General features: G+C 34.2%; 1 protein-coding gene across 2 annotated transcripts; it reads left to right on the forward strand.

Moving 5' to 3' along the window:
- The first annotated feature begins 1,902 nt into the window (after window positions 1-1,902).
- Window positions 1,903-13,839, forward strand: LOC115623774 (globin CTT-VI). Of its 2 annotated transcripts, none has more exons than XM_030518310.1 (4): window positions 1,903-1,959; window positions 12,370-12,589; window positions 13,076-13,237; window positions 13,303-13,839. In XM_030518310.1, the coding sequence occupies exons 2-4, from the start codon at window positions 12,431-12,433 to the stop codon at window positions 13,441-13,443; spliced, it is 462 nt and encodes a 153-aa protein (XP_030374170.1). In that variant the 5' UTR covers window positions 1,903-1,959; window positions 12,370-12,430; the 3' UTR covers window positions 13,444-13,839. The 2 variants fall into 2 exon arrangements, with proteins under 2 accessions (XP_030374170.1, XP_030374171.1); XM_030518311.1 differs by lacking the exon at window positions 1,903-1,959 and adding an exon at window positions 5,398-5,523.
- Window positions 13,840-14,508: the final 669 nt, after the last annotated feature.

Consider the following 14,508-nt stretch of genomic DNA (forward strand, 5'->3'; position numbering starts at 1 on the left):
ATAAGCTGCAATAAGTTTGCAATAACAGAGCTCAGGATGGTTTTCTTATATATCAAATCAAAAGTAGTTTAAAAAGAATTCAAATCAACACATTTTCTGTATTTTATTTGTAAAATCTAAAGCAACATCTGGGTATTTTCCTTCTAGCTCTAATATTTACGAACTAACTCTTAACGAACAATATAAGTAGAGCCTAAAGTATCACTTTAAATGTATTTATTTAATAAACAAAACGATCAATTGTATTTATTCCTTCCTAAACTTATTCTAGGTAAATATTGTTATTGTAGCTAGAGCCTTGGCTCGTTTACTCCTAAACTTATTCTAGAAAAATATTGTTATTGTAGATATAGCCTTGGCTCGTTTACTCCACAATGTAATCATACAAGTATACCTCAATATAAACGCTTTAATAATAACATGGCTTTTTTTTTAATATAAACAGATATAAGTATCTAATATCCTCGTATGGCTGTTATTATATTTAGTTGCACTATTCTTATACGTTCTACACGAAAGGCAGAAAGGAAATGATTTGTGGAAATGCATGCTATATTCTTGATTTATTGAAGCCGATTAAATGAACTTATTTTATAGACTCTCTTAGCCTTAGGTAAAACGAATTTCATTTCAATTCCCCCCCTCATTTAGAAAGCTACAAAATCTAAACTTTCGTCCTTCTTTCTCTGCTTCCAATTTTTGCTATCAACAATACATTTTTATACCAATTTATACCCAAAGGGTAAATATTTAATGTTGAAAATATTTAAAAAAATTCTCTTTTGTAGGAGTGGGACTGTAGCGTTCTCTCTTTTATAAAATTTTTTTAATTTTTTAAAATTGTTTTTTATTATTCTACATACATGTAGAGAGTATTTCAAAGTCGGTACACCCGACTTTAGCTTCTGCACTTGTACCCTTTCAATTTCTCTGCTCCTGCTTCTTTCTTCAACCTTTAGCACAATTGAAATCTCCAATACTTTCAGTTTTTCACTAAATCATTTTTTTTTTCTGTGCCGTCCTTCCGTTCTTCAATATCTTCCTTCTTACTAATTTTCTTCTTCAAATTGTGTGAAAACTAATTCACTGAAGAAGGGAGAACAGCACAGAAGAAGAATTGCTTTAAAAACTTAAGGAACACCCTATATAGCTATAATTAGCAACAAGTTTTAATTAGAGTTCCGAAAAGATTAAAAAATTTGGCATGGTTCTCAAATTGTTAAACAAAAATTACAGTAATTGTTGTTCCTCACATGCAGGCCGATAGATAGATAAATAAATAAAAAACCTAGAAGATATTTCTGGCACACATGTGCAAATTATCGCACATAAAGCGTAGTATATACAAAGATATATAGACATATAGTAGATGTACACTTCGTTGACCTGCGACTCCCCAGAACCATCAAGAAGCAATAAAATTTGTATACAAAAGTTAATTAAGCAATACAGTGGTGGTCGTATATTCAAATTCACACGACTCCCAATGTGGTAGATTATATAAGAGAGCATTGGACATTGCATGAACAGCTTGGAGCATTAATTTATGCCACAGAATTTACATTCGTAATTGATTAATGTTTCTATCTAAAACCGCGTCGTTGTCAGCCGAAGGGTCAAAAATGAAGAACTTGTCTAAGAAGCACGTGCACGCAACAGACGAATCGTGTATCTTTAGCTATATATAGTATAGTAGACAGGTTTCGGATATTATAGGATATACGTAATTTGTATGTATTTAGTTATGTAGCTTTGTGGGGTGCTGTTTGAATTTTTCATTAATGGTGCTTAATGACAATACTGGTCATTCGGTTTTCCATCTTCGTATTGGCGTCGTTATCGCTCGGCCGCTGTCCAAAACCGTTAAATAGCCGACTCGACCAGCGATGCTGTTCAGTTTGAATTTTAACAGCGTTGCGTGCGGTTGCCTTCAAATTTCAAGAATTAGACCTTTCTAAAGTGAGTTCCAAGTGTTGTGCTCTGCAATTGTGAAATGAAAACATATTCCGATAATAAACATTACACAGCATTATATTTACATACTATATAATAAATAATTGCAATTGACAATGTGGCGTGATTGTCTTGCTATTCTATAATCTCAAGAAAAATCTTTTTATCAGTTGTAGTTATCGCCGTATTGTGCATGTTGTGAAATTAAGTTTTCATCAAGTTTGTTTCATTTACTTTTGAATGAATTACGAATTTATTAATTTTGCAATTAATTAAAAAATGAGCACTGAATTGTTTGCATAGAACTCGTTGACTGTCTGACTTTGTTGCTCATAACAGCACTCATTTAAATTTATGCACGGTTATTTGTTAACCTTCTCTTTTATAAATAAATAAATAAATAACATGAATTTATGCAAATTTATATTTTTTGGTGAATGTTAACATTGCAGTGCAGGGGGAAAGAATTCCAATCCCTCTCTCCCTCTCTCTTTGCATAAAGTAATACTTTCACAGAATTGGGAAGAAACGCAGTTCTCTACTTCTGTCCCTGTTTTGGAAACTACATAATACATAGCAAACTGATATTTTGTAAAAATGTTAACTTTTTTTACAAAGACTTATAATAAAAACCTCGATTTATAATAATAATAAGCTACCAAGTCATAAGAAGATACTCCAAATCTCTCGTTTCCCATGGCATTTCATCTCATTGAAGACTCATCTTTAGTGCAATAGTGTTAACAGAAAGTTATGATCTATGGCATTAGCCCAGTAATTGTAAAATAAATGCACAATTGTTATGAAATAATAATAAGTTGTTCAAAAATATTTGGATATATTCTCATAGATATGTGCTATGTTTTCCATATATAGCTTTTAAGTATTGTTAGGTGTGTCTAGACTGTTAGGAAAGGAAGTGAGTGAGCAGTCAGAAATAAAGAACGCTTTTAAATGCTCTATTGATGACAAACCTTGGAAGATATCATAATAAAGCAGTTTTGCAAGTTCTTAGTACTACAAGTATTACTTTTGAATACATTCATATATCTAGCAAAGGTTAACTAAATGACACCTTCTTCTTTAAATGTGTCCCAAATATTTGTCTATATTTTATTTATATGAGGATTTTATATAAGAATATTATTGTTATTTTTTGAACATTTTGGTGCTAAATTTTTCTGAAGGAGCTCTTTTGAATCTTTAATAGTTAACATTAATTTTAAATAACTATTTTTACAAACATTTGTCATAAATAATTTTGCAAAATTGTTTGGAAAAGGCTAATTAGCCTAACTTTATTAAATGATTCCCAGAAAATGTAAGCGATTCAAAAGCGGCTGTTAAGCTAAAAATAATAAAGTAATGTTGCTTTTAATGCTGTAACACAAGGCGGTGGTCAATGCGCTCAAGCAGTCTCAATTTTTAAATGTAGTTCATTCATATTTCAAAACATATAAAAATTTGTTTGTATGTACATTTCAAAATATTTCCAGTTCCCTTCATCATCCATAATTGCATTTAATTTCGTTCAAACTATGGGCTTATCAGATAGAATTGTTTCAATAAATGTGTTGTCAATGGTCGATAAGCATTTACCGCCCATGCGCCTCTGAAATGTGAACTGTTGTTGATAACGACTTAGAAGTAATAGATGCGTGTGTGTCAATCGGGAGGTCAGAGACACAAACAAGCTGAAATCAAATTGAATAAATTGCTGTACAGTGGCCACATCACTTTGAATAATATAATAAGTAAACAAATGGCATAACAATAACAATAGACTAAACAGAAATAAACACAAATTAAAGGTAACTCTATATTAGCAAATAAAAGCTACTATTGTATCTGGAAAGAAATAACAAACAATTTCTTTGTGCGACTCAAATTCAAATTTTAAATAAACGTTGGGCAAGCTTAGATGTCACGCACAAAAGCTGCGTTCCAGCTTTGAGCGAAAGAGAGAGAGAGAGCAATAACTGTAATTCCTTTGAGCCCGTCGCTCTTTCAATATGCAGGCGGTCTACAGGTGGCATTTTATTGTGCAGTGGTAGTGAGAGTGAAAAAATTGCCCTACTTTTGAATACTCAGATAAACATGTTAGTTTCGTACGCTGTAAAAGCTGTTCATAAATCATTTTGCTCGATAAGTAATAAGCAATTTATTTAAATTTTGCACATATGTATACAAGTATGCGTACCCTTTCGGTGCGACGCCACTGTGCTTTTGCGCTCTCACTCTTTCTCTCCGTTTCTCACACACAAACAAGCTGACAGCTAGGCTCTCTCTTCGTATTGTGGTAATAACAGAGCAGATGTGGCAATAAAGGCTGCCTCTTTTGTTCTCCCACTGCGCAGTTGCGTCATAATATGCTTGGCGAAAGCAACGTGCGGTAGAGTGAGCGTGCGATAAATGTACGTTCTCTTTACTGTAATTTTTATTAGTGATTGGCGCTCTGCATTGGCACCTTTTTAAAATTAAACGTTTGCTTACTTACTTTAACAGCTGCACTTTACCGCCTTTACTTTTGCACCTGAATAAATAATATTCATAGCTCCAGTTTTCTTTATTGTAATAGTACATTATTTTTAAAAAGTCCTCAAATTCATTTGATATATTTCGAATTTTGCTTAAAAAGATGTGTTTTTTCATTTGCATTTATATAAGTTATAATTATTAATTTTTACGCTATAACGCGGACATAGGACAATACTTAAACAAGTGGGGCGTGTTCTCATTTCCAAATTTATTTAAATCTGAAATCTATAAATCCTGAAAATGGTCTTAAACATGCACTTAAGCATAAACTTAATTTGAATTTCCTTTGAATATTTATTTAATTATATCAGCTGTTGCTGTTGCTAAAGTATCTTCTTGACTCTTCTATAAATTAAACACAGCCTAAAACCTTTCCAGACTTGTTTAAGTGCAATTTTGTAAGGAAGTTGGTCTAATCTCGAATTTTACGCTCCAACTGGCAGCTATTCAGTTCAATTCTTTTTATGGCTTTTCGTGTTCAAGATAAAGATGTACACCTCAATTAACTTCATTATGACGTCACACGACGAACCCAGCGAATAACGTAACTGTGCAATGCGATACCTTCTAGCTTCTTTGTACCATGGCTACGTATGAGCGATGTGCGCGCCAAAAACGTGCAGGCCTTGCCAACAACAACAACAAAAAACACTCACGTTTGCAGGTGACCGTGCGTGTGAGTGTGTGTGTGTGTGCATGTGTGAGTGAGTGAGTGAGTAATTGTATCTACCTTGCCGGCAGCCAGCTTTTGAGAGTGTCTACGATTTGGCTCTGCCTTGCGCTCAGTTGTAAAATCGCCAGCAACGCGTGCGGTTCGAGCAGCGCGTAGCAGAGACGCCGACGTCGAGGCAGAAAATAAAACGTATAGACGTGCCGTAAACGCTTTCAGTAAAGCAAAACGAAAAGCGTGTGAAATTATGAAAAAACTAATAATTGGCCAATCGAAGGCAGTCCAATAGTGTTTGACCACAGAGCATGGGACTGAGGGCGACGGCTTAAGGATACACACACGCACCGTTCACCGCTTAACAAGTAATTTATTATTTATTTCAACATTTTAAATTAGATGCAACAGCTGATTTAAGTCATAAATAGTACAATACCTAATGCCTGCATGGATACGTGTAGAACAGCATAGCTGGCAGTACGACGCACAAAAGTGTGCTTTAAATTTATGGATTTCTGTGGTGTCCTTGCAAACAAGTGTCGTTTTGCTGCTGGCTGCAGCGATTGCTGTTGCCGTTGTTGTTGTTGTATTTGTTGCCATATAGTCGTTATCGTTAATGTCTCTGATGAGCACAGCAATGTGTTTCTGTGTGTGTGCGTGCGTGAGTTTTGTGTGCGTCTGTGTGCGTGTAAATTAAGTTCAAGTTAGAAATCAAAGAAGACACACAAAGTTGGCAAAGTTTTTGTTTATTTTTGTTGTTGTTGTTGTTTGTATAAATCTCAGTCAGGCAGTTGCGCATATTTAATGTTGTTTATCTTACCTTCACACACACGCACACACACACAAACACTTTATTTATTTATTTATTTTACGGCTTTGGCTCAGCAACCAAACAACAACAAATCAAAGGCCGTAGAAGCGAACGCGTTTGTATTTTTTACATGAAATATATTACAAAAGACACTTGAAGCTGTGAAGTGGGCGTTGGGGGCGTGGCAATGCCACTTAGGCAACACCTGGCTGGCTGGCTGGCTGGCTTGCTGGCCTGTCGCTGACTCTTTGGCTTGTCAAGCCTTTCCTCCTTTCCTTTCCTTTCCTTGCCTTGCCATCTGCCTGCCGTCAGCCATCCTTCCAGTTCACAGCTCTTGGCATCATGTCTCGCTGTCTAGCTGTCCATCAAGATGCCTTAATTTAATTAAGCGCTCAATGTCCTTTACACACACACACACACACACACACATAGGCATCAGCTAGGGGCACGTGCATTGGAGAGAGCGCAACGTAACGCTTGATTTGTTGCTGCCTTTTGCTGCAACACAAACACACACACACACACGCACACTCACACACAAACACACACACACACTTCCAGGTGTACAGGTTAGTTGTTGGTAGTTGGCCTAACCGCCCAACCGCAACCCAATGAAACCCACAAGCCATTTTGCCATGAAGGATAATACATACTAGAGCTGTGCGCGTGACCAGAAAATGCCTTCACAATCACAAATCAAAGTTCTTGGCTTTACATTCACGAAATTTGTTAATTTCTTTACCATTTGCTATACAGCTATAGCTGTGATCAAGTTTTTTTTTTAAATGAATGAAAAATTATTTCGAAACTACACGTTTTTGTTAGCTATGCTGCTTTGTTTGCAAATTAAAAGCAAACTTTTCTTGAAGTTATTGTTAATTATACAAATTATTTTACATTTTCTATGAAACATATACATAGTATATACATATACTTACATAGAAGTATAGGAAGCCATTTGTTTGTCAAACTCATTTGATGCTTTGCTGCAGTAAAATGCAACATTCCAAGCGGCAAAAGATCCTTATTGTAACAGCCGCTATATTCCAGGGTCATATATCATTTTTTTAACCAGTAGTAGTATATTAATCTTTATCTTTAAAATAATAAGTTAATAAATTAAATAGGCAAAATTAGAGAGAAGTGAAATGTTTGTTAATATTGTCTGTACTCCATTAAAGTATTTTCTTTTTTAATTCGCTAATAAATTTGAATTATTTGCAATCTCCCATTAGGTAGTTTAATTGTTTTACCATTCTCTATAGTTAAAAACTCTTGTTTTTAATTAATATTCTAATTGTTTCATTTGGTTATTAGCCATAAATGAAATTAATTCAATATCTAATTTGTCTTACAAGGTGATTGGCTTGATAAGAAGAATATTTTCTTTTTCGCTTTAAGCTTTTATTATTATTTTTTTTATTATTTTTTTTTTTAAATTTTCACACTCACGCACAGCTCTAATACCCACAAGCCTTCTTGCTGTTGTTGTTATTTCTCACTGGCTTGCTGTTTCAACTTGCTAGCTTATACCCCCAAAAGGGATGGGGGAGGCGCTGGGGGCTGGCAGACAAGGTTACCAACCGTTCCAATGGAGCAGGGCAGCCAACCCAGGCGCTTAATACCCTGCCCTCTAATCATAGCCCCGTTAGCCTACCCCAACACCCCACCAACAATTCAGCAGCAACAGTAGTGGCAACAACAACTACAACAACAATATGGCTGCCACCTGCTGCGGTTGCATTTGAGTTCATTTCGTTCTATCTGTCTGTTTATTATTATTTTTGCTTCTCTTCCTCCTCCGCTCACTCCCTCCCTCCTGGCATATCAGGCTGTGTGCTTCTCTGAATTGCGTAAGGCCTGTACTAAGAAAATTAAACTTTTTAGCGCGAATAAACAGTTAATATTAACTCAAATATTTGTCCGTATTGGCAATTTTTGTACATAAAATCAATCAATTGCAATATAATGGAATAATACAGAATTTAATGCAATATATTGAAACAGAAAGGAAAAGAACATAATGAAATAAAATGGAATATAATTGAATAGAATAGATAAAAGAATGGAATGGAATAGAACAGAATATAATAGAATGAAATTGAATAGAACGGAATGGAATAGAATAGAATAAAACGGAATAGAAGGCTTCGAGTTTTCAGAAGAAGAAACAAACTTAGTACCCAGGTCCGGGGAAACAGATTTTAATTTTAATAATCAGCTAGTAAGTCATATAACTCTAAATTATTCGCCATGCCAGCGGATATAGTGATATAGTCCCGTTTCAAAAGAAGGCAACTTGTTCCTTACATCAACAACTTAGCAAAACACTGTAGCTCAGCATTTAACGTTCAAATGTTTATTCATATGTTTATATCACTTTTTCCCGGAAATTTGTACGTAAACTTTGTTATAACTAGAAGTTGTCTTTTGTTAATAAATGTTGTTATTGTTTAAAACTCCAAAATGAAACTCTTTAACTCGAATTTCGATTTCAGCGAACTCGACACAAATTTTCATTAAAATTGTAAGCGAATGCCGAATAGTATCTTTACGGTACAGTCCTTATATACAGATTAGTATTTTAGTATGCTACTCGTATACTATATGTGTCTGCGTCCAACATTTGTGACAGCGGTTTGTCAGTTTGTAAATTTTTAATAAACTTTCAGCTTACATTTTCGCTGTTTCCTTGCCGACTGTCCTCTTCTATGGCTATAGCATTTGTTGTTGTTCGCAAACTTTACTTTTGCATACCACGCGACTTTGTTGTTTTTGTTGTTGTATAGTAGCTTAAGTCCTGCTATCATTAAATCAAAGATGAACAGCAGGCATACAGCAACCACTTGTAAGTTTCGTTTCTCTGTTCAGCAAAAAGTTGAACTGTGCAGTCCTTTTTGTTATTCATAAAATTCTCATAAAATATAAATTAGCAGTTAGCAGGCATTTGAATTTGTTGTGGGAATTTTAGGAGTGGGGGGGGCTTTCGAAAATACTTTTGTGGAGTTTTCCATAAATATTTATGTTGGCCAATTGCAATTGAGTTGAAAAGTTGTCTAAGCCCCAAATTGGCATAATTGAAATGTGCGGAATAATTGTGATTTGCATGGAAATGGAATTGAGATTCAGGTTTTTTAATGGAGGAGGAAACAAGAATGGAAGGACAGGGAAATTTACTAAGTATTCATAAAAGTTGTTGCTGTGAAGTTGTGTAGTTTAAAAAGATTAAAAAGAATATTTTAATTGAAAGATTAATGAAATGTAAAGAAAATTTGGAGAATGTAAGAAAATTATAAATCTAGTACATTTTTAAAATAGAATTCAGTAAAATAAAAAGATAAAAAACTAGTGATTAAATAATAATAAATCATTAAACAGATCAAAATATAGATGGTTAAAAAAATTGGAATAGATGGAGAGGAATAGATTGGAATTGAATAAAATAGAATAGAATGTAAAATATTTTCTCTTTTGAAATACTGTTAAATTTAAATGGAGAAGGATATTTATTAGGAATTGGAGAAACAGAAATAAAAATACATGAAAAAATATAGTAGAGAAACATAAAAATATACATGATATCGTGAAGAAAATATCTCCGACTTCTTTACTTATTAATAATACATTACATTAGATTTCTTTTAGTCATGTTTAAAAATCTAGATAACTAACCTCGATAAAACTCACAACTGTTCTTCAGAAAAAGCGTACAAATTGAACACCAATCTAATTAGGTTTTATGCCATGTTTTAGCTGCTAAGTAAACATGATTAACGGTAACCAAAGCTTATTAAGCTTGCTGTCGAATAATGTTTTGGTTTTTCCTTCAATCACATTAAATAGTTTGACAATGGGGGAAAGAAAACAAAAACAATATATCCTGATATGCAGAACTTGATAGAAAAACTTCGTGGTGACTGTAAAAAACTGCGGTAAATTGGAGGCATACCTATGACATATAATACATACATATACATACATATGTATGTAATTGACAAATCTCACTTCTCTGTTAACAGAGTACCTAAAAATGTGTGTGCAAAATTCACGTGTAGTTCCATATTTGCATTTTTTTATTGCTCACCCGCTGCCCGTTGCCCTCTTGTGCTGGCAAATGTTTGTGCTCTTGCTGTTTACATTTCCGTTTTCCGTATAATGCAACAACAACGACAACAACAGAAAAACAACAACAGTAGCAGCAACAACAGAGAATACAAATGAGAAGAATGCACACAAAACAAGTGGCACCAAATTATTTGTGTAAATGAGTGCGATTGAGCGTGCATTTTACATCCACAGAGAGCTCTTGCACACAAACACACATACATATGTAGCTGATTCTACAGCTGAGCCTCAATTAAAGAGAATGATTGGTACTTAAATGTCTCAAAGCTTTTTTGATGCAGGCATACAAGTAATGTAAACATTATAATGAGAGATCGGAAAAATAAAAAAGGAGAGTTAGATTGAACAAAATGAAATTGAAAGGAATGGAGGTGAATAGATTGGAATAGAAGGGAATGCAATATAACAGAATGGAATATAACAGAATGAAATAGGAGAGATTTGAAGCTGAAAATATAAAAACAAAACAATTAGAACCGAATAGAGAATAAATAAATTAGAGAATATAAAATATCTCAAAGCTTATTTGATGCAGGCATACAATTTATGTATATGTACATTTTAATGAGAGATCGAGAGAATAAAAATGTTATAAACGTATGTATAGTGAAAACTTTCGGAATTTATTAAAATTCTCCGCCTTGGGTAGATGTCGAAGGAATTTTAAATTTTTTGATTGCACGAAATGAGAGTCCGGATTGTAATCGTGTAGCATAGAAGAAAGCATTTTGCTGAAATGGTTTATAATTTACGCCATTTCTTAATCTCATCTCATCCACCTGTTGTTGAAGCTCTGAAGAAGTTTATTCGTTTACAAAATACGTGCTTACGTATGTCCATATGTATGAGGAAGAAAAAATGTAAACACAAGAAGAATTCTAATTCAATGAACAGAAACAGAGGAGCGAATATAAAGAGAGTGCATCGATTACAGACTTTGTTGAGGGCAGGGCTTGAGAGCGAATTTTGCCTTAGCAAAGCATACTGTAGTTATCTAAGTCTGTATGAGTGTGGGTGTGTTAGTCAGTTTCCCTTTCAGGAGAGCGAGAAGGAAGAGCTGAGTGAGTGAGGCTACGAACATCGAGTGGAAAGTAATGCAGTTATACACGAATATAGCGAGCGCTCACTGTAAGTAGTGCGTCTGTAGTCTTGGTTGCTGTGTGGATTGAGCAACCACAGTAGCAGATCTTGGTGGTGCAGTAGTGGGCTGTTGGGGAGGGGGAACGGCTATGACGGCGGGCTGCTGGGCGCGCATTTGACAGACTGGCGAACGGACAAAATGAAGAGGAGAGCAAACAAAAGAAAAGAAAAGAATGACAGACGTTAATTTGTAGCATAAATGTACCCGTAGTTGCGAAATTATTTTGCATTGTTGTTATACATAGTTGATGTTGTAGTATGCGTGTGCGTGTATGTGTGTGTGGGTGTGTGACTGACATGCCGAAGGCATTGACTTTTAGCACGTGTTGTTATGCGTTCCGTACACAAACTTATATAACCGAGTGTTTTTGTTTTGATTTTTAATTTTAGCAAACAAAAAAAATAATAAAGAACTAACGGCTTATTGGGGTTGTTGTTGCTGCTACTTGTGTTGTTGTTGTAATTGCTCTCAGTGTTCGCTCTGAGCGGCTGAACAATAAAAGGGACAGTTACTTTAAATTTTGCAAATGTCAATCTCAATTGCTTGCTTTAATGCCTTCCCTCTCTCTCTCTCTCTCTTTCCCGCTCTCTATCTATTTTGTTTCGCGGGAAAAGAGAGCAAAATTGTGTAGAATAGTAGAGAAGATTTAAAAATTAGATGTGTTTGCAGACAGTTATAATTTACAAACTATGTTACTAATTGAAGAAAAGTAAAACAAAAATCGAAGAAAAGTGATCCTAATATACTTACATACTCGTATAGTGGCTCAGAGCCTATTCTCGCCTCCAGAGAACTGCAACAAAGAATACATTTTTTGAACTTAACCAAAATATTTGTTACAGTTGAAACTTCTCGACCTCTAGTTTATTTAGCAACTTTTTTCTAATTTTTTTTAAGTCTTTATTGAAAACAACTGTTGGCGAATATGCCACGATTTCAGGAACTTTTCGCATGTGGTGTAATACATATTTTTATTGGATTTTTTATGCATATAAAGAAAATTGTATATATGCGAAAATAAATAAAAAATAAAATATATAAATAAAAATTTAAATTTTTACTCTAGTATTGAGGGAGAGAGAGAATTAACGCTTTAATATTAAATTATATTATATCCTATTATATTTTTTACAGTCTCTGCAATAATTTTGTGTGCTTTAGCTCGGACGAAAAAACTTAAAGAAAAGAAGCAAACATGAACAGCGATGAGGTGGCAGTGATCAAGAAGACCTGGGAAATACCCGTGGCCACACCAACAGACTCTGGCACTGCTATTCTAGTTCAGTTCTTGAAACGCTATCCTTCCAATATGGAGAAATTTCCATTCCGTGATGTGCCAGTCGATGATTTGGTTGTAAGTAAACAAAATAGTAAATACAGTTTTTATTTCTTTCCAAATTATGATATTTTATATTTATTTTATTTTAATAAATAATCAATGGGTAAAACGGAATATTTCAGAGCTTATAAGAAAAATAAATTAGTTCATTAAGTAGAAAAAAAAAGATTACCATATATTAATAAACTGCATTGGGATAAAAAATATTACATTTAAAGCTAAGCCGGAATAGAACAAGAATAATTGGAATTACTAGGAACAAATTTATTGTAGCATATCGCGAATTTATAATGACACAAAAACTATCCCCTTTTCATATGGAGAACATTGGGAAAAACCTAAAGCTCTGTATTTTCGAGTTCTATTGTAAAATCTGATTAAATGGCATTCTAAGGATTTCACATAAAATAATAGCCTTTTTCCCCAATTGGGGGCAAATTTTACAATATTCCAATTTTTACTAATTTTGTTTACTTATTGTTTTTCTTCGTTCCATTGCAGACCAATGCTCGATTCCGTGCCCATGCAGGTCGTATTATTCGCGTCTTTGACGACTCCATACGCGCCCTAGGCCAGGATGGTGAATTGGAGAAGCTCGAGGAAATTTGGACCAAGGTGGCCATGAACCATATACCTCGGCAAATAACCAAGGAGTCCTACAACGTAAGCATGGACTTGTTTCTATATTATATAAACATTTAATTATCCGTCTATTTATATATTTACAGCAACTCAGGGGCATTATATTGGAAGTGCTCACAGCTGCCTGCAATCTGAATGAATCACAAGCCGAGGCGTGGAGCAAACTGGTGGATCATGTCTATAAGATTATATTCAAGTTCATCGATAACGACGGCAATGCTGTCTAGAAAGTGAAATGATGAGCATCAGGATGATGAGGATGATGATGATGATAGGGAGGAGCGATGGGGAGAAGAAGTGTGGAGCAGTGGAGAGGTGGCGGAAGGAGGAGCGACGGCGGTCCAAGGCACAGCTTATGTATATTTAAGGATCATAAATGTTAGCTATGTTTTTCATTTTGTAATAATGAATATATAAGTCATGAAATATATAATTACTGTATGTCTGGGTAGTTTTTGTAGCTTTTTAGCATAAATATCAATTAAAATTCTCGCACAAACACAGACAAACACACGCACACACACACACACACACACACATGCACATTGCTCTGTAAAGCTTTAACCCATTGTCAGCCTTATGCACGTAATAAAAATAGGCCGCTTGTAGCCCGAACCATGAAATTTGTTGCCTCAAAATTTTTACGTAAGCGCCAGCGGGGAGCAATTTTGTGCAAAATTCAAAGACAAGTCGACGGCGAATTATAATGCAAAGATATGTTAATACTATACCATTGAGATCAGAGTTAAGCTGTGTGTAGAATAAAATTAATTTGTCTGAAACAGTGGTTGGCTTTATTGTTGAATAATTATTGATGCTGCTTAACACAATCGTAAGGCTTATTTGATTTATTTGATATCTTCAAATTATTAACTTCTTTTTGGCAAACAAGGAGTTCAATTTTCACAAGACAGCAAAAAAAATGTTGGGCATTGCAGAAATCGAGAGCAGATAGTGTGCAGCATAGTGTAACTTATCGCGGATATTTACAAAAGCGTAACAGAAATTATGCTTTTATTAAAAAATGAATAATATTATTAAATATATATTAAATTAATAATATTATTATTAAATGCACAGGGTTTTTAAATTTCTAAATAGTTGTAGGCCATTAAATTCTGGAAAATGAGCAACCAAATTATTTTCAAAGTCAAGAGGGTTCAACATTTCTTAACTCGCTTTGTATAGAACACAAAAGTTAGAGGAAAAATTAAATTATATTAAATTAAAATTTTTGCATTTTTAATTTTTTTGCTTGCGATATCATTTTAAAGCTATTTATATTTATTTTA

This window comes from Scaptodrosophila lebanonensis, unplaced genomic scaffold (genome assembly GCF_003285725.1).
Source record: "Scaptodrosophila lebanonensis strain 11010-0011.00,11010-0021.00 unplaced genomic scaffold, SlebRS2 tig00000053-arrow-pilon, whole genome shotgun sequence".
Classification (NCBI taxonomy): Eukaryota; Metazoa; Arthropoda; class Insecta; order Diptera; family Drosophilidae; genus Scaptodrosophila; species Scaptodrosophila lebanonensis.

What these genes read in the sequence shown, in the direction of transcription:
- LOC115623774 (XM_030518310.1), top strand. Translation starts at nt 12,431, where the DNA reads ATGAACAGCGATGAGGTGGCAGTGATCAAGAAGACCTGGGAAATACCC. An exon ending in TGCCAGTCGATGATTTGGTT is followed by an intron (nt 12,590 to 13,075) that starts GTAAGTAAACAA and finishes GTTCCATTGCAG; the next exon opens with ACCAATGCTCGATTCCGTGC. An exon ending in TAACCAAGGAGTCCTACAAC is followed by an intron (nt 13,238 to 13,302) that starts GTAAGCATGGAC and finishes ATATATTTACAG; the next exon opens with CAACTCAGGGGCATTATATT.